This window comes from Cylas formicarius, unplaced genomic scaffold, assembly GCF_029955315.1.
Source record: "Cylas formicarius isolate icCylForm1 unplaced genomic scaffold, icCylForm1.1 PGA_scaffold_6__28_contigs__length_40554024, whole genome shotgun sequence".
NCBI lineage: Eukaryota > Metazoa > Arthropoda > Insecta > Coleoptera > Brentidae > Cylas > Cylas formicarius.
In genome coordinates, this window is record NW_026844347.1 from 7,410,439 (window position 1) to 7,433,906 (window position 23,468).

The window sequence follows — 23,468 nt, forward strand, 5'->3', positions numbered from 1 at the left end:
GAGCCTAAATTATTTAATTTTGGATGGATTCCTTATAAAAGGGGGATTATTATCATATATCGAGTAGATATTTTGGATGTAAATTAATACAGGATGAACAAAAATGAAGTACTAAAATTTATTTATAAAAAACATAAAAAGTCAATTTTTTCATTTTCCGCTCTATTCCGCAAATTTATTAATTTCGAAATAAATCACATTGACAAACGAAAATTGTCCATAGTTATAATAAAAAAAAAGTGAGAAATCAATTAATTATTCTTTAGATTATATTTACATTTAGAAACAACAGTTAGTCAAAGTCAATATCATAGACTCACCAATGCGATTAAAGTCTCAACCCATTTGTTAAGTTAGTGATCTGACCATATTGGTTCTGCTATTAAAACTATATTACCTAATAGCTATGTGAGTACAACTAATGACGCAGTAAGCACAACTTTTTGACTTTCAAGTCGTTACTATAGTTTAATACATCTAGCTATTAGATAATATAGTAGCCCTACTACGGTAACAATTGATGCGCCGCAGAAGGGAATAATTTTTACACACTAATCTCTACTCTGCAACATTTTCATTCTAAACCTCGATCTCCACACACTTAACTCTATTTACCAAAACATTTAACGAGATCTCGGCATATTTTGAGAAAATGCTTCCGTAAAAATGCCTAAACTAACCAAACTTATTGACGATCTGTCAGCGGCCATGTTGGTGTTAAATGCCAAGGTCATTGATTAAAAACGAGATTTTAAATTTCGTTCATAGTTACTGCATAAGTTCCTCTGTTATTGGAATAGACAATATTGGCAACGTGTGACAACGTCGCAATCGCGATACCCAACAAACGCCGTCGTCAACTTTAGAACAGCTGATGGCTGTCTGGCCGTGTTGGTAGGCAATAATACAGCATCGGGTTTAACTTCAAGTTAAGTATTTTTACGGAAAAACTCGCTATTCTGACTTAAATCGTTCTTAAAACAAAATTCGGTTGCGTACCGGACAGCACTCCATTGCCGCGAACTCAATAATTCGTGTCTACGTCAGCCGTGTGGGTTTTTTTTCAAATATTTACAAACAAATGTGGCGTAATCACGACGACGCAGTTGGCCATGGAAGGTCTTAGGTTCGCGATACAGTAAGTCGTAGTTGTAGTTGCTTTTTCAAAAGTTATTGCTCGTACCTCAACGATGATAGATGATAACTGAACGACCGAGCAATGTAGTTGGTGTTTTTACAATTTTTGTTTCGAGACTGCTTATTCGCATGTGTTTGCGTTGGGAATTTTTTGTTTGGAACTTGTATTTCGAATAAAATACGATGTAGACGTGCGTAACTTATTCTCTATTATAATACCTCCATGCTATTCCGTTTCTAATCTTTTAATTCTCTAGTTTTCACGGATTTCATGGAGATCACGATTTCACGGATTTTCCGCAAAAATTGTTGTATTGACTGAAGTAGCCCAAAAAAAAACTTTAAAAGCGCTTTTCGAGACGTGAAAAAGAGTAAATGTCACTGCCAGTTTTAAATTGCTTAACACAAATGTTCAAAACGAGACCAACATTTTTAAATTGTTTTTTAAAATTTTATTTCACTTTTTTTTTTATTTGTTAATTTTAAGTAATTTTGTTCATAAGAAAGAAAGGTGCTTTCATAATTTCAAATAAAATGAAATGAAATGACGGAAACAGCAGAAAAAATATACTTTTTTCAAATAAAGTCACCTATTTTTTACCCTATCTTATGTCTTATATCTTATTACCTAGAAATGCCGAGTGAGTTTGTTCAATTCCAATCATAATCAGATTTTGGAGATGTAGAACTTGTTAATGTTAAGTTCTTTAAAAAATTGTCAGTGCCAAGGCGCTATGCTCTGTTTCTTAATTTGGGAGAGTTATAAATGTTATTGAATTGTAAAACTACCTTAGTATTTAAAGTTAGAATTGTAGTTATTATCCGGTAGTTGTTGGTCGAGTTCGTCCTTGAAAATGGTTAGCGTTTCTGAATTTTTTGCTGAGAAACGGATTAATACAACTCCGCTTTCTCAAAATGAAAAAATTGTTATTTTCAATGTGTTTCAAACTCTTCACCACCAAAACTCAACATTCGGAGTTTCAAAAATGGGTGAAATGAATGGAATGCCATTTACTTAAAAAGGAAATAATGTCTGAAATGAAAAGAGATGATTTCATTCCACTTATCGGTACGAAGAAATTTTGAAGGAAATGAATTTTCGTTGCAAAAAGACTCAACAACAAAAAATCAGTTTTAATATAGAAACAAAAAATTATCTGCTGCCGACGACGATATTTGAGGGCAGTTGGCGAGTTTCGAAGCTAAACAGGAATATCTATTATTTGGACGACTCACACTCAAAACAGTCTGAAGACTATCATGAATACTGATATTTTTGATTATTCCTCTGTTTATTTTTATTTTGCCACGTTTTTGGTACTATATAACTTTCATTAATCCACGTCAAATCAAGCCAAAAAATTTAACCATAAAAATTGAAGTTTACCTTTACGTCTATTTAGATATAAAGTATATTTGCAACAAATCTCGGTCATCATGAATTTCATAAAAATCAAAATGAGAAATGTTCATAGGGACCTTTTATATTCTGTTCGGCTTTACTTTCGCTTTATTACGTTTTGTACCGGTTTTTCCAAATACTGTGTATAATAATTACGAAGTGCTTATCGTAAGGAACGCGACAGTTGTATCGAGCAAAAAATTGAAGCGAGACAGCCATTTCGAAACTTGATGGAGAGTAATTATCGCCAATATAAATCAAGTAAATTCAACTCTGTACTATTACGATTATTATCGGTAGTTGAATTTCGAAACCAGTCGGGAGGCGGAAGGACTGCGAAATGTAGGTCACTTATATTATGTATTACTCTTTTTGTTACTATTATCACCATTTATCAGAACGAGGAAAAAGATTTTGGTCCAGGGCTGTTCCTGCTGTTTTTCTTGAATATGAAAAAATATAATTTTTTATCATCCTTTCGTTCACTCTGTTGATGCTTTTGGTTTCTATATCATCAAATGACGGACTACTATCTGTGGTTTCTTATCAGACGAGTTGTGGTAAAGATTCTTCCATTAACCGACAGATGGCGAGAGTGCGTGCTGAACTCATGTAAATAGGACTTATCCAAATCTTAAAATCTAAATTATTCTCTAAAGTATGTTTCACAAATGTGTGGAGTAGTAAAACTTCATTATTTATGGGTTTTTCCTATGTTGTCCATTAACCAACATTCAAAAAAGTGTGCTTCACAGAGAAAACTGATAGTTTCATAGTTAGTGCCTTTTATATAATTGAATAATTAGATTAGTGTCAAATGATATTCTGGTAAGTTTTGACTAGAGTCTTCTAAGACTCTCAACACTATTTCAGATATATTGAAATTCGAAAATCTGAAATCAAATCTTCTCTTCTTATTTGAAGGTTGCTTGTTCGGAACATCCATAGAAATCGTTAAACAACCAAACAATCTTAACTCGGCTTCTAACCTGGCACAAGCAGTTATAAGCAGGTACAGAGTCGAATGCTAGGTATTTCAATTGTTTACCATTGTTTACCTGTTACGCTTATTCTACCACCATAAGCGACAAAAAAGCATTCTTTGTTGTTCCGTTAAGAGTTTTTTTAAATTCAACACAAAGTACCCTGGTGAAAAGGTCGTACATCTCCCATTTTATCCTATTTTTAGCAAACTACTCAGTTGTTCGGCATTTCTTTCTAACTTCTAAAAACGCAGAAAACTGAAAAATGTCAAACACTACGATATACCTTTAATTTACAATTCACAGTTTATAAATTTTCTGGATCCTAGTCGCGTTGGTTGTTTGTATATCGAACTTGTTGACACCACTCATCCTGTTGGCTTCATCAGAGCTTTACTGAAATTGAAAGTAGCCCGTGGAAGTTTCTTTGAAGAATATACCTTTGATTAGTTGTAGTGAACGTCACGTAGTTTGGACAATAAATGGAACACCGCGGTCATCAAAACAAATGAGATAGGTAGGTAGGTAAGTTTTCCTGCCTTATCTTTTAAGGAATGTATAATCTAAGGAACATTGGTATAAAAATCCAAAAGGTTATTCATTTTTTTTACAATATTTAATAATAAGCAATTTTAAGATTTTAACATCATTATTTTGTCAACACTCTGTACATACATATACATATATAATTGGTATATTAGCCTTTTTGATTGGAAGAAATTCAATTTTAACATCTGACCTTTCTGAACGCATTCAATTACAATAGCGCCCACAATTTTTTATATTTTTATTGTTATACTGATATCATTATTAACATTTTGAACTTTAGTTTGCGCAACTATTCTATTTCAAAACTACTTGATTAATTAACGAAATGCTATTTCAATAAACGAGTGACTGCAATTATACTATGCGTTTCCTAAGTGACATGTGACGTGACTATCAGAATCCAGAAACTTCAAATTATATCATTAGTGTTTTAAATCAACCTGAAACATCCGGTCGCTCCTTAACCTCTGACTAATGTACCAGAAACGTCCGAAGTGACTCTCGAGAGTAACTAATGTGAGCCTGACGTCTTAAAGTAAGACTTTCCGCACTCCTGATCAGTGCATATTTTTTGATATTTTTGAATGGGAGTAGAAAAAAAGATTTTTTCGCATTGAAAAATTTAAAACTAGGTTATACTTTGATAAAATTAAAAAAGTCGAATAGCTGACGAACAATTTGAAGACAGTGTTTTTAGCCCTTATGAAATTGTAAAAATCAATGCTCATCAATGCGGAATGAGCCGTCTCTGACTATTTTGCAAAAAAAAAACAGATAAAAAATATATTTTAGGCGATTTATTTTTATTTATTTTAATATTTAATAATTTTAGCACCCTGAAATAAAAACTCAAGACTTTTTAGAGTGTCCTAACGTGCAACCCGACTCTATATGTGTTTTATTGAAATACTAAAAAAGTGTGCTTTAGGCATTCTAGTATATTTTTGCACATTTATTTTATTAATATTTGCAATATAGCCTGATAAATTTGACGGTGAATATTCATTTGAGATAAATAAAAAGAATTCACAAGTGTACTAGAAAGGTATCTTTATATATTTTTTTTGAATTTTTTATCACATTTTATTAACTTTATTTACATTGCTTTTAGTATGAACAATTGGATTAAATGGTACTTAAACAAGAATTAGTGTAAGTGTATTGAAATAAAGTTTTTTTTAACAGTTATTGTGTGTGACTGTTTTGTTGGTTATTGTACATATATCATAAAGCCAATTTGTGCAATATCTCACTAAAACACTGGTGATAAAATAATTATTTTTAATGATGATAGATTATTAAAATGTAAAAATATTTTGAAAATCCGGCTAGTAAATAAGTTAAAATTTGCTAATGACCTACCTGTCGAAAATCCAGAGAGGACTTTTTTTTATTTTACTTTGTAAACTAGTTCCATTAAAATTTCCACAAAAATTTAAATTAATGATATCTTACAAACTACATATGAAAAATTTATAAATTTGTTTTTGCAGATAATTTAATTAAGTAAAATATTCTGAATTAAAATGAACTAAAATTAATGTGGACAAAATTACCATGATCTTAAAAAAAAATAGCCAATTTTTTATCTCTAAATTCCTTTCATGTCTGAGTTATTTGTATCTTAGAAATAAAATTTCAGAGCATTTGAGTTGCCCCTTAAGACTCTAAAAAGTCTTGAATTAAATTTTAAAATACCTAAAACATATTTTTTTTTCGCAATAGTCGTATTCGGCACACCGATACAGCATTTATGAGCATTGAAATTGAATGAATTTCACAATTCTAGCGCTGACTCTTGGACTCATTTGTCAGTTTTTAAGATTTTCCTTTAAATTCCATTTAAATAAATATAACTTGGATCTTTTGGGACCATTTGAACCATTTGAAATTTTAATAATTAATTGTGTAGTATCAGGGATATCCAAGTAATTTGGAAATATTTACCAATAAATATTAAACCGGTTCGTATGAAAACAAAAATAAATATTTTATTAGCAACTGCCCTATAACAAGTGGAAGTGGAAATTTTTTGTTCATTTCGGTTTACTTGCACATCTTTGTTCTTATTAAAGTTCTGATATTCATGAATATGTTATTTAAAATGAATGAAGAAGTACAAATAAAACGAAACGTCATCGTCATGTTTGGCCATCCTGTATAATTCTATACCTTGTTCTTTTGTTTTGTGCTCTTGTCCGAGCTCAAATGCGTCAATCTTTCTGCGGTCGACAGTTTAGTAATAGAACTGGAAATATTAAATGCATTTTTCTGTGTTCAGTGTTATTGCACTGTTTCGTCATGTTGTTTGAAAATCATGAACAACCACCCTCATTCGAAGTCAATGCTCCCAGATATAAGTAAAAAATATTGCAAAGTTAAGAATTTTAGAAATCTACTTGCAGATGAAAAATTAATCTGCTTAACGGTACATAGAGAATTTCCAATTTACAAAAAATAAATGAACTTCAATAACGATGAGGTACTACGCATCGAGGTTTTAAAAGTGCTTACATTCACTGAGGTAAGGTTTTTATTAAGTTTTGGATGGTTGCTTGAAGAATGTTGTCCCATTCCACGCTCTAACTCTTGCAGACTGATTGGGAAACGTCACTTTACCACGTCAGTTTAGTTTCCTACGGATCCGAGCCACTTCGGACATTTCCGGGATTTTACCTCACGGATTTGGGAGTAATCGGATGTTTTTGGATATATATTTCTCACGCCTTGAATTTTGACGTTTGTCAGTGAATGTATTCGTGTTGTTTTGCGAAAATATATCCAAAAACTAACGGTCGTAGAAAAAGTATAGTACGCAACATTTTTTGTTATGAGTCGCTAAGCGTAACTATGCAGTTGTTTATACTTAAATAGTTGGACTTTGACTTTAATGTTTTTTGATCGCCTTAAAAGCTAAGATCGCGTGCCGGAAAACGGGATTTCATTAAATTAAGCAGGAGCTCTGAAGAACAATTTGTTGCAAAGCGTGGTCATAAAATATTTTCTACCTTTGATTTTAAATTCCCCTCCTTTTGTTTAGTGGGCTTATGGACATTTATATCTGAATGGCGTTTGATATCATCTGAAGAATTTGAACGGTAAAGTAAACAATGTTGGTATTTTAATATATTTGCTGTATAATTGATTATAGAGGGTCCCAAAATTGAGGCTTGGCGAACACTTGGTGCTCTTCTGCAAATCACTGAAGTTTATAATTTGCTTGGCTTTATTCTAAATAAGATTTTAATGGTCAAAGTCCAATGGTATCGAAGGTCAAGGGAAAAAAAGACTCTCCCTAATTCCCTATCATGACTGTCACCAGTGTGCTGTTGAGTGTGCTTGACGAAACCCACATGCACTCTCGAAGTCTATCCTGGAAAGGGCCCAGAAGAAGAAGGTTATCGGGCCTCAAGAACCTAACCGCAGGCTAACTAGAATACTATAGTTCATTCACAGATAAATGAAAAGTGGTGCAACCTTCAGTCGAAAAAGCAGTTGTCTCTCGAAGCTAAACAAATGAATTATGTGATTTGGTTAAGATACTCTTGACTTCCTTGAACAGACTAGTGCCAAACCCCATTGAAACAAGTAGGAAGGGTTCAAATTTTAGTTCCAGCAAATATTTGACTAAGGCGACAAGATTTCAGTCAGGCGGAAAGTTTACATGTATAAAGAGAACACTGCAAAGTCTACAGTAATGACGAAATTTAAATATCACAGAAAACGGTTGGATCCCAATTTTCGTGTGGCTTATCTGTAAATCTGTTAAACACTCATGGGTCAACTACCATAAAGATACGAGGGCAGAACTTTTGGAACAATAATTCAGGGATTCTTTTTTACCTAATATTTGACAAAAAAATAGGGTTATAATGGCCGACTGTGCGAATTATGCCAGTTATATTTTTTAAAGAAATTTAAAAAAATTAAAAGCATTCAGGATAAAAAGAATTATATGTTTGTAACTGGCAGAGAAAACAGGACATAAAATACTACGGGTTCAGCAATATTTTTGCGCCTTCAATCCTATAGAGCCCATATGTGGCACCAACTGATGATTGTTAGGGTCCCCGAGAGTGGCAGGTAGATGACCAGGTAGTTAAACTACCTTAATGTTTAAAATTAACATTGTAGTTGCTTTAGTTGTAGACTGTATATAGAATAATATTAATCTGTATTCGTATTATAATATATCTGTATTATAAGTATTATTATTTTCTTTTCGTAGTCTAACTGCGTTACATCTTCGTATATTGCTCGTTTGTCTCTGAAAGCACTATAGCTAAAATTCAAAAAAATACGCACATGAGCAAGAAAAAAAAAAACTTGCATCAATTTTTAAGCATTGCGGAAGTCTTTATAAACATCTACTATGGTCCACATACATACTCATTCCTGTGTTCCTGTAAAAAAAATTTTGGATTTTTTTTATTCAAAAGGTAATAACTATAATGTTTTTTGCAGAACTAGATTGGGGGAGAGAATCGTCAGCATGAACTCAACGCTGGTCGAGACCGTCAGTATCAATTATGAAGACTTCAACGAGAGTTTTCTTACATGTGGCACCTGTCTATGTAAGTATTTACATATGTTATATACATAAGTTATATGAATAGCGCAGAATTAGGATTTAGATAGAAATTTTCGAATATTTCCAATGAAATTGGATTCCAAAGACAAAGTCATCGGACTTATTTACCCCCTTAAATGCATACTGTTCCCTTTACTTTTAGCTGAGGTGAGACAAGGTCTATTCTTTATTAGAGGAATGTTTATATTTTTGTGATTTTTAACACAAAAAGCCTACCCCAATGATAAACATGAACAACAAAAGTTCTAAAACGTCTTTATTTCTGTTGTTGCAGATGGCATTTGGACCGGTGCGTTTTTGTTTTTTTTTATTTTACTTCCTTCTACATCACGCTGTAGAGCATGCATCACTCTCATTAGTTCATTTTCTCCCTAACGCACATTTGCAGTACGGCTAGTCTGTCTCGCTGCCTTTCTAATGAACCATCGATGATTTCCAAAATTTACAATTACACTTCTCGTTGGCTATCGGAATGTTGCGAATACAATTTTGCTAGTAGAATGTTAAGATTTATTCGCTCTTTTCTCATTTTTTCACTTAACGAAAGTTGCTATCCATGCTGAAAAAAAAATTATGGAATTTTTCTTAATAACTTTTTCCTATTTGCAAACCTTCCGTATTCCTCCTGCGTTGGTTATTGATTAATAAAACTTGCTGACGTGACGGGATATGAACATTGTCTCGGATGACTGATTCCCATATTAGTGAAAGCACTTAGGAAAGATTATTTGGTTGTTTGGAGATTTCAATAGGTTCTCGGATTTTGCTTTGGTAGAAGAATTGATGATGAGTTTATTTGTCGTTATCTTAAGGCCCTCTCATGTTTTTACAAACTAGTTGATATTTTTGGTTTTAGATAGATAGATAGTTAAATATTAACAATAAATGAAATGATGTCTAAGACCCGCAGTAGGTCAGCCACTTATTGCTAGAACAATCGTAATACTACCATTATATTGTTAATGTTATATAAGGATTATTTAATTGGCTTAAACGCATTCCTATTATTAATTCATCTAACATTCAGAAGTAATTTATTAAACAGCCTTACACACATATACTCAGGACACTTTTTAGTGATTTGATATTGATAGGTGTAATATTCCGATCACATATTATAATTTTCTGTATTTAGTCATTGGAATAAATGTTTGCTTCGCAGAAGTATATGTATATAGCGTATACTGTTAAAAGTCCCGTTTGTTTAAACATATTTTGGCACGTTTGATTATATTTATCTAATTACTTTGATTATCCTTTTCTGACTTATAATAAAATGTTCTTGAATATACTATTTTTCCCCAAAAGATTATTCCGTATTTCATTCTTAACTTGAAGTTAGCAAAATGCACATGTTTTAATGTTTTACGGCTCTGCTGCAATCAAGAAAGTTAATAACCGATAATTTTTGGCTCAGATAGTGCGTATGTGTGATAATGCATTAAGATAGATTTTCTGTAAACTGAATGACCTGATGTTAGGTCCGACTTTTTAGTAATAAGAATATCTAAGTATGAAAGATTATTTTTAGTTTTTAATTCAATGCTAAAATGCCTAAGAAAATCTCGGAGGGATGGTCAAATAAAGTATCAACGTAGTGTTTTCATGATATTGATTTTAAATCGAATGCGTTGGGGCTTTCTTCTCAAAAGATTCACATTTATTCATAAATTCGACCGATACAAGAAAAATATGTTCCAGGCAAAGATTTTTCTGTCCTCGTTTTTCAATATATCGAAAATAATGTTGACTTTTAGGAATAAGGATTTTAGTAAAGAGGTCGAAATTAACTAGAATATTGTTTTAATCTAATATAAACTATCAGTTTTCGCTGTAATGGGTTTTAATATAGAAGCCTCCTGCATAATGGTTGGAGAAACAATGTTGCTAACAAGAGGTCGAAGGGTTTGTGAATTTTAGGGAGTGCTGATGGATGACAGATTTTTTTACTGATTCTAATGGTCCTGAAAGCTGTGGTCCGTACATTATACATTGAAAGCATTACTGAGCACATATCAAAATATAATGTTAGTCAGATTTACCACTTGTCGAAAAATTTCTGCAAATCTTTGGTCCGTCAAAGACGAAATGCGGCAAAGAATACATTGGAGAGACAGGACAAAAACTATCAACTGGGCTGAAAGAACACGAAAGAGCCTTAAGGTTAAGACAAATAAACTCATCCGCAGTTGCAGTTAGTTTTCGATAAAACTAAACTTCGTGTTTGTAATCAAGTTTTCGACCAAAGGAAAATCCAAAAATCCATTGAAATCTTTAAAAAACTAAACAATTTTAACCAACTTAGGAATCAGTCATCCGAGAGTGCATGTCCCCTTTAGGTCTGACATCATCAAACAGTATGTAAACCAGTTTCAGATAAGTTCTAAAGAAGCCAACATGATGATTGGCGAAACGTCTGATAAGTTCTGTTGATCAACAACTGACGCAGGAGGATTCCAGGAGATTTCTAAATAGTATTACAGCAGCCTGTGGAAATTTCTTTGAAAATTTTTTTTTTAGTTTGTCCATTAATTTTAAATTTAATACATTTAAAACAACAAGTTTGAGGATATTTTCAAAAAATGTAAAATTAAATTAGTAACAGTAGCTAAATTCATTTAAAAAATGTTTTCTGACGCCCCGCTATTTTTGAGGTTTTGATTACTATATGAACTTATAATATATAATTTCTCTAACCGGATCAGCCGTTAAATTTTTTTCTCATTATTTCTCGATAGCTACTCGTTCACTACTGCCATTTTTTTTATCTCTATCAAAATTTTATTGTATGAAAGTGCTGCGACGAAAACAGTAACCATCATACAGGGTAACTTAAGTAAGTTTCTCACAGCACCTACTATACTATATTGGAAAATCCAAGAGTTACAATTCGAGCATTTTTAGTTCATGAGGAGTTTATAAGATTGCTTTTTTAGCTGCTAAAGTGCAGTCAAACCAATTGTAGAGTTAAGTCATAGTAACGGGTGATTCAATAAGAGTTTCCACATTACAGTCTGAAATATTTTTGAAACGCGACTGTATTTGTTTATTATCATATGAGATTTCTAACCTCAAAACATAAACAAAATTTGTCATGGAGCAATATACGACCGAACAATGTGTAAAAATTATGAAAATGGTCGATCAAGAAAAAATGCATTTCGGGCTCTAAGTGAATTTTTCGGCGCGCAAAATCGACCTTCTGAGAGGACAATTTGGAATGTGGTTCAAAACTTTGAGCAAACTGGATCTGTAACTAACCTCAAAGTCCCTCAACGTGCTCGTGTAGGTCGGTTAGATCAAAATTGTTCGCGAAAGTGTAGCCGAAGATCGATTCGTCATCGATCGGAGCAAGTGGGCCTTACGTATTCAACCACACAAAAAGACTTGCATCTACACCCATGTAAAGTCCAAATAACTCAGGAGTTGAAACCTCGAGATCACCAACAGCGCCGCGTGTTTGCAGAATGGATACGAGAACAAGGGGTTCATTTTTCAACGAAAATCATCTTTAGCGATGAGGCACATTTTCACGTTGGTGGCTTTGTAAACAAACACAATGCTTGTATTTGGGGATTAGAAAATCCAAGAGAGATTGTTCAAAAGGCAATTCATCCTCAAAAAGTGACTCTTTGGTGCGGAGGAATAATTGGCCCTTTTTTTTTCGAGGATAATGCGGAGAATGCTGTTACGATTAACGGTGTTCGCTATCGAAACATGATATCTGATTTTTTCTGGGAGCAGTTGGAAGGTATGGACATTGAAGATTTGTGGTCCCAACAGGATGGAGCCACTTGTCACACATTCAGAGAAACGATGCAATTGCTGCCGGGCAAGTTTCCTGGTCGGATTATCACACGTAACGGCGATATCAATTGGCCGCCGCGATCATGTGATCTTACTCCTCTAGATTTTTTTTTGGGTATCTGAAAAGCAGAGTGTATATAAATAAACCAAACACTATTCCAGAGCTGAAACAGGAGATTAGACGCGAAATAGCCGGCATAGAACCTGAATTGTTTCAAAAAGTGATAGGAAATTACAATAAACGAATTACGTCATGCCACATGAGTCGCGGGGGTCATTTGAATGACATCATCTTTCATACCTAATTGTAATACCCTAATCTAAAATGGCAAATAAAAATGTTTGTATATTTTTAAATTCTTCCGAGTTTTTTTAATTATTTTAATGTGAATCACCCCTTATGACATCTTCCTTCATTGCTGGATGTCGTAAATTGACACAGGAATTTTGTTTGTTTTTTTTTTTGTCAGTTTGCTAAACATGGAGCAATATAGCTAAAACATACGGATCATTTTTGATTACGTCACTATACGTGACGTAACTGTACAATTGCTCTGACTGGAGTATAGCTGCGTATCCCATTCGCATTTAAAACTAACCAATAACAAAACAAGGGTTGTATCATTCATAACCATAGCACTTAAATAAGTATGTCTTACAATATGCAGGATTTCTTATATTTTAATATTCCATAAAAACTGTTTTTATATCTGGTTATAATTTATTATAATTATTATATTATACTATGATTATAATATAATATTCACTTTCTACGCTAGTAGTTTACTGTACACATTCCTTAAATTAACCATTAGGTCTTAACTATAGAATATCTGTAAGTGACTAAAAGTCTACTCTAATTATTCATCATTAAATGAACCAAAAAACTTCTGTATTCTACTTGTTCTTCTTCTTCTTTAAGCGAGTGTAGGAGTTTCATCCTCGATTAATTCTTCAAACGGTGCTTCTTGTTTGTTAATAATTAAGTTGTGAATAGTCGATTTCGCATGTTCTTTTATCTATTCACTGGTCCTCTTTGGGATACAATTGAAAATGCAAAGTTTCATTCTCAAAAATTAGTGTTAATTAAAGTAAGAATAGTAAATTTTTATTTTTTATCCACCAATTCATTTCAAGTAGAATTTGGATTGGTTTCGATTTTCATACTCAATTGATTTTTTTTTTTAAATGTTATATGTATGTGCCTTCGAAAAGTATTTATTTTGCATTTTTAATCAAATGTCAAATCAAAAATCAGTGTCTTGGTAAAACTACAAGCGATAGAAACCGAAATATGTCAAATCCGTACGTACGGCGTGGACCACATAAAATGATCTATCCGATCTGAGAAATGGTAAGATTCGCAAAAAAAAACTTAAAGGAAAAATTTCTTGTATTGAACCTCTTATGTAGATGGTTTTTATGTTGTTGTATTTCCTTTTTTCTGGCCAGGTACAAACTTTTTTATTTTAAACAAAACACGCTGTATGTTGGTACTTATTCGGAGAGGCTTTTCCCTTTATTTTTCATATTCAGGTTCATTTTCAAATTCTATATATGCCAAATAATATATTATTAAAACAAATTTTCACCTTTTGTAAATTTACTATTTTTCCAATAAAGCTAAATTCCTAAATAAAACAAATTTATTACGTTTATAAGCAGTTGATAAAACCTGATGCTGATGACTTTCAATAATCCCGAAACGCTAATCTTTAAATTGTCTTTTAATGCTCATTTTAATTATAAAGTGATATATCGGGGGTGTCATTTAAAGAATACGGTTAATTTACAAAACGCCACCCCTCTCACAGACCTCCACTGCTAAACGTCGTTGAAGTAGCCATTGAACGCATCCTCTGTATGTTTATATTTATATAATATACAGGGTGTTCCATTTAAAATAAGTAAGTTTGTACCTGGCCTGGAAAAAGTAAACACCTTGTATTCATAAAAACCATATACCTAATAAACAAAACTTTTCAGATAAAATCATTTAAATATTTGAAAAACTATTTCAAGAATCATTTTCCGCTTTACGAGGCGTATGTAAAAATGACAATTTATTGTAGACTAAAATATGAATTTATGTGTGGCATATTTCGTTGCGTGAAAACTTAGGATGCCGATAATAATAACCTAAGATAAGCTTTAAAGGACTTAAGAAGGACAGTCTTTTGGTTCTGTCGGATGTACCAAATTCCACCTTCACCATTTTGGGTTCTCGGAAATGCCAAATGATTCAAGGTGGCTCAAAGCGATATCTATGTGTCCGATAATATTTCGCTAAAATAACCAAATTTCTACTTCTCGACTTTTCGATGTTATTTTTTTACGAGTTGATATTTCAAATTTGGGAAGAATCAACATTCTTATAAGGCTCTTTCTTTGGGCATGCTGTACGGCGTCTCGTTTTTCTTAAATCATCATCAACTTTAATTTTTCATATGGTTGCCATATTGCATTTTTGCAGTTTTTTTGCATTGCCATTGTGTTCTTTCTTTTTCTTGTAATAGTAACTCACTAACCAAAAGCAACCAAAAATATGAGAGACAATATCTTTGGTATGATCTTATTAATGAAAAAAAAAAAAAAGGTTTCAGTGTTTGCTCGAAGTCTCAATGGTATGGGTCGAATTTGAATTAGCCGCTTTATGTACTATTATGTACTGCCGGCAGTATGGTTTTCGCGTTGCTTTTGATTTAAACACGTATCATGGAATCATCGGCAAACTTATATATGGGGTGTCTCGAAAAACATGTAGCAACATTCGAATATCTAAAAAAACAAAGAAATAAATGCTTATTTTTCAATATAGAAAACGTTTCATATTTCAAAAACGGTTTGCGGCAAAATTTTCAACATTTTCTTTGTGTACAACTAAGTTAATACCATAAAGTTCTATTTTCCTGTAATTTCACCTACGCCAATCAAGAACTTAAAGTATTTTCAAAGGTTTTGTTTCTAATTAAGTTTTCAAAAAAAATTGTCCGACACTGTAAGTCGAGAATGAAACAAAAGTTAACTTTTACACAGAGTTTTTTTCGAAATCGTTGCTAAGTTGATTGAAATTGATGTTGATGGAAATTTTAATGGTAGTTGCCCATGTATGGCCTGAGCATGATCATAATTAAATGATTTGCGCTGCCACTATGTCGATAAGAAGTATTTTATTGTATGTATTATATATATGAATCACAACTATTAAACAAATCAAACAAATAATCAATAACACTAGTAACATTAACCTCGGTAACACTACTTATAACGATTTTAATAAACTGTTCAAATATGAAAATGATATCATATAAAATGTCAATAATAATAATAAATACTCATTCGATATAATAGAATATTGCCCATCTGTCCATACCAAATTCGAAATTGTTAAAATCCAATTGTGCTTTGGATCAAAATAGCAAATATTATATTGGTGGTGCAGCTATTTATAGTGTATTTTGGTGGGATTATTTGTAAAAAAATGCCTTTTCGACCATTAGAACTGCTTGATATGTTTCGTGTTTATTTATCAGACGGAATATAATAGGAGGTATACTGAAAATATTCCTAAAGGTGCGGCATTATTTCGAGTTTGTATTTATTGACATGCGGTTTTCACTAACGTTTTAGACTCTTTTTTCGCTATATTTCGTTGCAATAAAAGTGATATCGTTGCATTTAATTTTTTTGACGAAATAAATTGCATTTGTATTAACGTCGATCAGGGCAGCATTGATAGCCCAAGAGACTTTTTTAACAACATCGTGTTTGAGAAAATGCGAAATTCAGAAGTTATTTTTGTTATTTCTGAAAATGTTTGGACACGCCCTACCACTTTTCCCTATGAGATAAAGTAAAAACGATTTAACTAAAAAAAAATAGTATTTATCTGTGCGTTAAACCAAAGCTATCTGCAAAAAACGAGATTTAAAATTCAAGAATGCAACTACGCCCCTTGGCGGCCATTGTAGAAATTTATAAATAATTTCCAGCATTTTCTGTTGACCGTTGTAATCACAAATTTTTTCACCAACCAACCAAGCCGTTACGCCAAATGCTTTTTGAGATAGGGCCTAGTGTCGTTATTAATTGCTCACCCGGTACATTAAAAATTTCATCAATAATCGATTAATATATTAAAATTTTTCAAAAGTGGTTATTTAGTAAAATTGGCTCTGGACAAAAAAAAACTACGCAATGAAAAACAATTTATACATCTTCGGAAAGGAGACTTAACAGATTTTCCGCTAAAAGTAAAATGTACAAGGTGTTCCAATTAAAAATTTTCGCCAAATCGACCTTCCAAAACTTGGAAACGTCAAGATACGGTGAAAGTTAAACAGATCGACGCACTGTATTTAACGTATTTTAAAAGAGCCGTTTTATTTAAATATCCAACCTGCCCTTTATTGGAAACTAAGCATTTGCCGGGCCCATCCTCTTTTTCTCGTCTTTTGATGACAAATTTCCAAGCGAGCGTCGGCGCATGTTTTCTGAAACACCTTGTATATCAGCGAGATTTATATAATCCGTTGCTTTTAGGTATGTATGATGGTAACGAACATACCCCGAAGTTGCTGCAGTGTTCCCATACAGTCTGTCTGCACTGCCTTACGAGGATCGCAGCATCACAGACCAGAGACACCGGATCCTTCCGTTGTCCTATTTGCAGAGAATTAATTAATATACCAAGGGGGGGCGTCTCAGCACTGCCGCCGTCGTTCTTGGTGAATCAGTTGCTTGACTTGATGTCGAGGCAAAGACGAGAGGTAGGGTTTTAATACTTGAAAAACGCCCCAAATTTATCACAGATTTTTTTTTGTAAAAACTATAGTTAGAGTCGTGTAGTAGTCCATATTTGTATTTGTATTTTTAACCACTCATCACCACCTAGTCAACACTGAAGACTAATGAAATACTCTCGCTTATGTGTAAATGAAAATCAATAAGGAATAAAAACGCGACACGGCATCAAAGGACTAATAAAGAAATCCGTAAAGAGGTCCGTAAAGCAAAACAGGAAAAACAGCTTACAGAATAGGTGCAAGAAATTGATAGAATTCGAAGAAATGCATGACCACGTCAACATACAAACATTAGTGAAATAAGTAACAGTAACAAACTTCCTCATCACTGGAAGGATTTTACCCAACAACTCTACCCGGAGTATAGGGGCGGAATTCACCGGTCAATTTTTTTTGTCAATTGACCAGTCAATATTTCTGTCAATTGACCGAAATTTTTTGAAAAATAAAATGAAATTTTTATATATTTATTTATATTGTGAGTTACGTAGCCATCGCATCGTTCTAGGAACCAAATGGAGTCTACATTATTATTAGAATTTCCCGAATGGTTAAGTATTGATTTCGGATATTCCTTGAAGAGGGTTATAGGCAAAATTGACATCACACACGCATAACGCTTATTATAAAATACATGTTATTCAAAACATTTTTTAACTAGTCAATTAAAAAGTGGTCAATTGACCATCAGCCAATTAAAAAGTGGTCAATACAACCAGGTATTAACAATCCAGAGCAGGATTTATGAACATGAGGACTCTCCTCAACAACAAACCCGACGGTATCGTTTTTTCAAGTGGTACATGGAGTATTGACATGGGTGGCAATAAAGGCGAATGTCATAGATAGGCTGCAGGCTGTGGCTGTAAAGAATGCTTAAAGTTTCATGGACTGACCATGTGACAAGTCAAAAGAATTACGACAGCCTACCTGCGTCACATTTTCAGTAAGTCCAAGCACTAATTCCTGAGGCTGATTATGGAGGCAAAGATACAAAAAGAGGCATTTTCTTCTGCCTTTAGAACATTCGAGACTGGACACATTTCGATGCCTATGCACTATTTAGAGCTGCACAGGATTGAAGAATTAGATGACTACGACACCTGATATTAAGAATCACAGACCTGTTTATTTACGGTCAGCTTTATTCCCTAAATATTTAAGAAAATGGGTTTTATCAGGAATGGGCTTTTGTTATTGGATATTATTGTCGAGATACAGCATGCGTTTGTAAAGGGACGGTGCACTGTGACTAATCTATACGTCTACGGTAATTACGTTGGAGAACCTATGGATAAGGGTTATGAGTTATGCAGTGTATACCGATTTCAGCAAGGCATTTGATTTGCTTGATCACAGTGCTTTATTGAAGAAACTTAGGCAGTTTGGTGTTAATTCTTCTCTGCACTTTTGGTTCTGCTACTTACAAGGTCAAACTCTGCAGATTATAGGGTTTCCTCCCCAGTTAGTTTAGTGTCGTTTTTGGTGTCCTACAAGGATCACACCTGGACTGAAATTTTTACTGCTTGTTAATGACATGAGGAATAATTTAAACGCAAAATTTCTTGCTCCTTGCAGATGATCTAAACATTTTTAGATGTATAGAACTGGGGGACTGTCACATTATTACAAAATAAACGTTCATATAATTTTGGTTTTTAGTCGTAAAAGAAGTGTTTTTGATTGTAGTTATAATATTAGAGAAGCTGTTATAGGTAAGGTTGAGACTTTGAGGCATCTGGGTTTATCATCTGTATAGTAGGCTTTAGTTCACAGATTACTATAATCAGTGAGTGAGTAGACCTAACCAGAGTTAATATTCATAATGAAAATGTTGAAAAAGTTTGTGTTTCATTGTATGTTTTAAGTGTGTACTTCAGACATGGTTGTTGGTTGCTTATATATTATTTAAGTTTATATAATTGTTTTTATACCTGTTCATCAATTCGAGGGCAAGTTGGTTGAACTGGAACAACAAATCATTTTACAAAATTATGTATTTACAATTTGTATACATATTATATCATTCTTGTTTATATAGATCTGTATATCGGCAGTAGATAATTCATGCATTCCATTGTTCCATCCCACAAAAATGATGTTCAGTTCTAATCTGTAAATTAGATCGAAAACGTCCACTTCAAAACAAAATCACTAAAATTACTTTTGAATACCACTAAAACACAAGGATTCTAAATGAGAAACTACTTGTTATATAGCCCTTTCTTGTAGTAGTCTTTTGTGCGAGCATAATTAGTTTTCATTTGTTTGGTGTACCATCAGCTTTTATTAAGTTAGCGATGTCGCTGAGTCTGAGATTTGCATGATATCACTGAACCCATGAATCAATTTTTATTTTCGATATCTACTATGTTTAATTGGGTCAGGCTAAATGCTTTGATTGCCATTATATTTGTAGTTGTTTTTCCATTGTTCACTCTAAAAAACTATTTTCGTTGTTTTCTCTTTCTAGGTGATTCCGAAATGTTCCGTTCATATAAACCAAGAACTTTTATTTTGCGAAACCTGCGATACAGTTTTCTGCACATTGTGTACAGGAGGATCACATAGCGACGGTACCAACAGCTGCGAGCACACCATCATACCGTTTTCCATAGCCATCAAGCGGATGTCGGAAATTTTATTGTACAAGGCCAACGAGTGTATATCAAAAGTAAGTAAGAATATCGATTAATAATTAATCGAGGTTAATAACATTGTCTACCACAGCCAAAATAAATTTTATTAAATTAAATTCCTTTATGTCTCTGTCTTATTATTTAACAAATGCGCAAATGTTATATTTATTATTAGTTAGTTTACGTTTGGGCTTCTTTCTTTATATAATAGAAAAAAATTCTGTTAATCGCAGTGCAAAATGAGTTTTATGATGAAGAAGGCACTTGGTGTAAATCACAATCACAACCTTATAAGAAATATTATTTTGCATGAAGTGAGGTTCCAGGCCCCCCCTTTTAATTTAGTAATAATGTTAGGTACCTAACATGATCCTGATTTAGGGCTCCCGCAGCACCACTAGGTCATCATTATCGCCAAACTTCTCTGCACACCCTCAATGGACTTAGCGTGACTTATGTACCTCGGATGCCGAAAACCGTCTTTTAAAAAAACACCAAAATTACAACAATTGTATTTTAATGACTTAATTAGTCGACTGGTTACATCGATTTCATAGACAAGACTGACTGTTTTACAATAGAAAATATTACGTTGAAGAATGGGATGTAATTGTAGACGCGACACTGATAAGCGCATCCTGCCGTTGGGTTTGTGCTAACTCAGGGCTAATTAAATACATTAGCGTCACGTTGGGATGTATAACTCCTCCATCCCTAAAGGGGGCTTCTATCTCTAGGGGGTGAAAAAGGCGTCAGGATTGGGGTCTCGCTTCTCTTCGGAAGGTCTTCTTCTTCTGGTGGATCGTTCCTTTCTGATTTTTTTGAAAACCAGATAAACTGCTACTAGGGACAGCACGATGTAAATCGGTATTGTCCAATAATGATTTGTTGATCGATCTTCGATCGGTGACAGGTCCACTGGTCGGAGGCTTGATTGCTGTTTCTGAAGCTGGTGGATTTCGTTCAATGACACATCTTTGATTATAACCTTTGTTAAATTTGTGTCCGACGTCCTTGAAGGAATATTGATTTCAGGCAACAGCAGGAGTTGACCATCGATGTTTTGTTTCTCGTTAATATAGAAACGATCATCGGTTTCAAGAGTATCAATATATAATTCGCATCATCGATTTGCTGAATAATGCGTTCCGTAATTTCGATAGACGTTTGTTTACAATTGATGTAAGTCGATTTTAATCTTAGGATTTGATGAATGCAGTCTTCTGGGTTGTTTCCATTTATCAATTCTACTTTGGAACAGTAGAAGTTGGGGTGCAGCTTTCTGCATGGCGTGGACATATATTGGTAGATGTTTTCATTCATTATCAGATAGGTATTACTTGGAATAATCGTTGTGAAATTTTTGGTAGGGATGGAATATAGGTGATAGTAGTCGAAATCTTGGGGGTGAATAATTGGGAAGTGTAAAACGAAAACGATTTTGTTATCTGAAAAATACGCTTCCACTTCTAAAATTTCATAGTATTTATAAAGGTTTTTCGTATAGTCTGTAAAAAGTAAGTTATCTGGTGGATAATACTTTAATATAGTTTTAATTATTGATTCGAGCTCTTCGATCTTTAAGATACTACTGTGAACAGTTTTTAATCGAGCAAATGTTATAGCATTTTCGATATCAGAAAGCAGTTGCAAAACGGTGTTTAATGTAAAGTAAATTTGATCTAAAACATTTTGAGCTTTTAGGAAATCGCTAAAATTAACAATAGTCGCATTGAGTGTTTGAATCACTAAATTCATTTCCTTATATATTACTTCTTGATTATGTTTTATCAATGAAACAGTTCGATTATAATTTTGAATTACTTTTGTGGTGATAGATATTTCCTTGTTTAACTTACTAATAACTTCAATTTGTCCATTTTGCAGGTCAGATATTGCTTTATTGTAGAAAATTGCGTCGTTTGCGTCTAGGTTTCCCGTAATACTTTTTATTATCATACCTAAGCCGTTAATTATACCACGTTTTTCTTTATATTGTGGGCGGAGAGAGTTTAGTTTTTGTTCTGCCGAAATTAATTGAAAGTTTACTGTTTGATCGAAGTTTGAAAGTTCGAAAAGGTATTCATGTTTTTGCATGCTGATAGAAATATTGTCATAAATATTTCTTATTTTTTCAATTTCTAATTTAACTGGGTCAAGATCGTAATAGTGAATAAAGGAATGTTGTTTTACTTTTATTCTTGCGGTTCCTATCTTATAGGGAAGAATTCCCGGGTTTTTGTCTAGGTTCGTTATCGTCAGTTCTTTGGCTGTCATTGTTCCTATCAGGTTGCACCTGTAACAATTTTTTCTGATTAGCCTTTGGTCTCTTTAGGGATTGCTTGTGAAATACTTTCTTACTAGTTTTAATTTTTATTTTTCGGTCCTGGAGGACTTTGTCTTTAACGAATTTTGGTGTTAACTTGTTACGAATATTGGAGGTTAGTTTTTTGTAAACGTCCGCGTCCGGTTTGTACGGAAGGGGGTCTTGTCTATTTTCGTTCTGTTTTTCGATCACGCGTTCTTTATGATTAGTTAATTGTTCATTTAGTTTTTTGTAAATTTCTTTAGTCAACTCGCGATGATCCTGTACATAATTATTAACTAGTTTTTCGTTTAGATTTATATTGAAGGGGTCTTTGGAATTTAAATGACCGTTTATCTGGTTTAAAATGTCGGCTTTGCCTTTATTTTTGGTTATAATTATTCTTAAGTGTTCGATGATAGTAGAATGAAATCTTTCGATTGGTCCATTTGATTGAGGGTTACTAGGTGTTACATAATGGACATTAATATCATGTGTTTTAAAAAATTCTTGAACAACGGAATTTTTCAATTCAGTACCGTTATCCATAACAACTAGGGATGGTAGACCGTGATGAGTCATGAAAGTTAGAAATGCACGGACTACTTCTATGCCGGATAACCCAACTAAAGGATAAGCCTAAACGTATTTGGAGAAGGTATCGATAATAGTTAGAAATTTTTGACCGTGGGCTTGAAATGTGTCTGCATGTACGATTTCGAAGGGTTTCGATGGGGTCGGAGTCACCATAAGCTTTTGTTTGGGGGGATTGCTATCATATTTATTAATTTGGCATATTTCGCAAGAGTTTACGTATTCATTAACATCGTTTTTAATTCCTGGCCAATAATATGTCCGTCTAATTCGAGTTTTGGTTTCAACAACTCCACGATGGTTTGTTTTGCCTTCATGGAATTTTTGAATAGTTTCTGTTTGGGCATCTTTCTCAACAACGTCTTCTAAAACGGTGTTACATTTCACAAGTTTGAAAGCAGAATTTGAAAGGTATTTTTTAGAATATTACAAATTTCAGGGATATGGGTTTCGTTTTTGAAATGTAGCGCATACAAAAATTTTGGTTGAATAAAGTTTTTGAAAAATTGTATAATATCGTTTTCTAGGTTCGTTTTCGATATTTGCACGAAGTGTCGAATTTTTGTCGCGAAAATCTGCTTCTTTTTCGGATTGGCCGGTGAATGGTGGACAAAATCAATAACTATTTGATGATCGAACATATTGAGTGGTTTTTC

At 33.2% G+C, this 23,468-nt stretch overlaps 2 protein-coding genes across 5 annotated transcripts in view; one reads left to right on the forward strand and one right to left on the reverse strand.

The window, feature by feature from the left end:
* The window catches only part of LOC132702955 (tripartite motif-containing protein 3-like), a 51,277-nt gene that overhangs the window by 7,258 nt on the left and 20,551 nt on the right, over positions 1–23,468 (forward strand). Inside the window, exons 1-5 of one of the 4 annotated variants that reach the window (XM_060671879.1) lie at positions 689–1,138; positions 8,536–8,645; positions 8,937–8,951; positions 17,012–17,238; positions 19,748–19,948. In XM_060671879.1, the coding sequence (XP_060527862.1) occupies positions 1,113–1,138; positions 8,536–8,645; positions 8,937–8,951; positions 17,012–17,238; positions 19,748–19,948 (579 nt within the window). In that variant the 5' untranslated portion in view covers positions 689–1,112. Of the gene's footprint in view, positions 1–688; positions 1,139–8,535; positions 8,646–8,936; positions 8,952–17,011; positions 17,239–19,747; positions 19,949–23,468 lie in introns of those variants that run through there. The other 3 variants (XM_060671880.1, XM_060671881.1, XM_060671882.1) reach the window with 3 other exon arrangements.
* Positions 19,326–23,468, reverse strand: part of LOC132702957 (E3 ubiquitin-protein ligase MARCHF2-like) — a 29,154-nt gene continuing 25,011 nt past the window's right edge. The window contains exon 3 of the mRNA XM_060671885.1: positions 19,326–19,387. Coding sequence (XP_060527868.1) covers positions 19,340–19,387 — 48 coding nt within the window. The 3' untranslated portion in view covers positions 19,326–19,339. The remainder of the gene's footprint in view (positions 19,388–23,468) is intronic.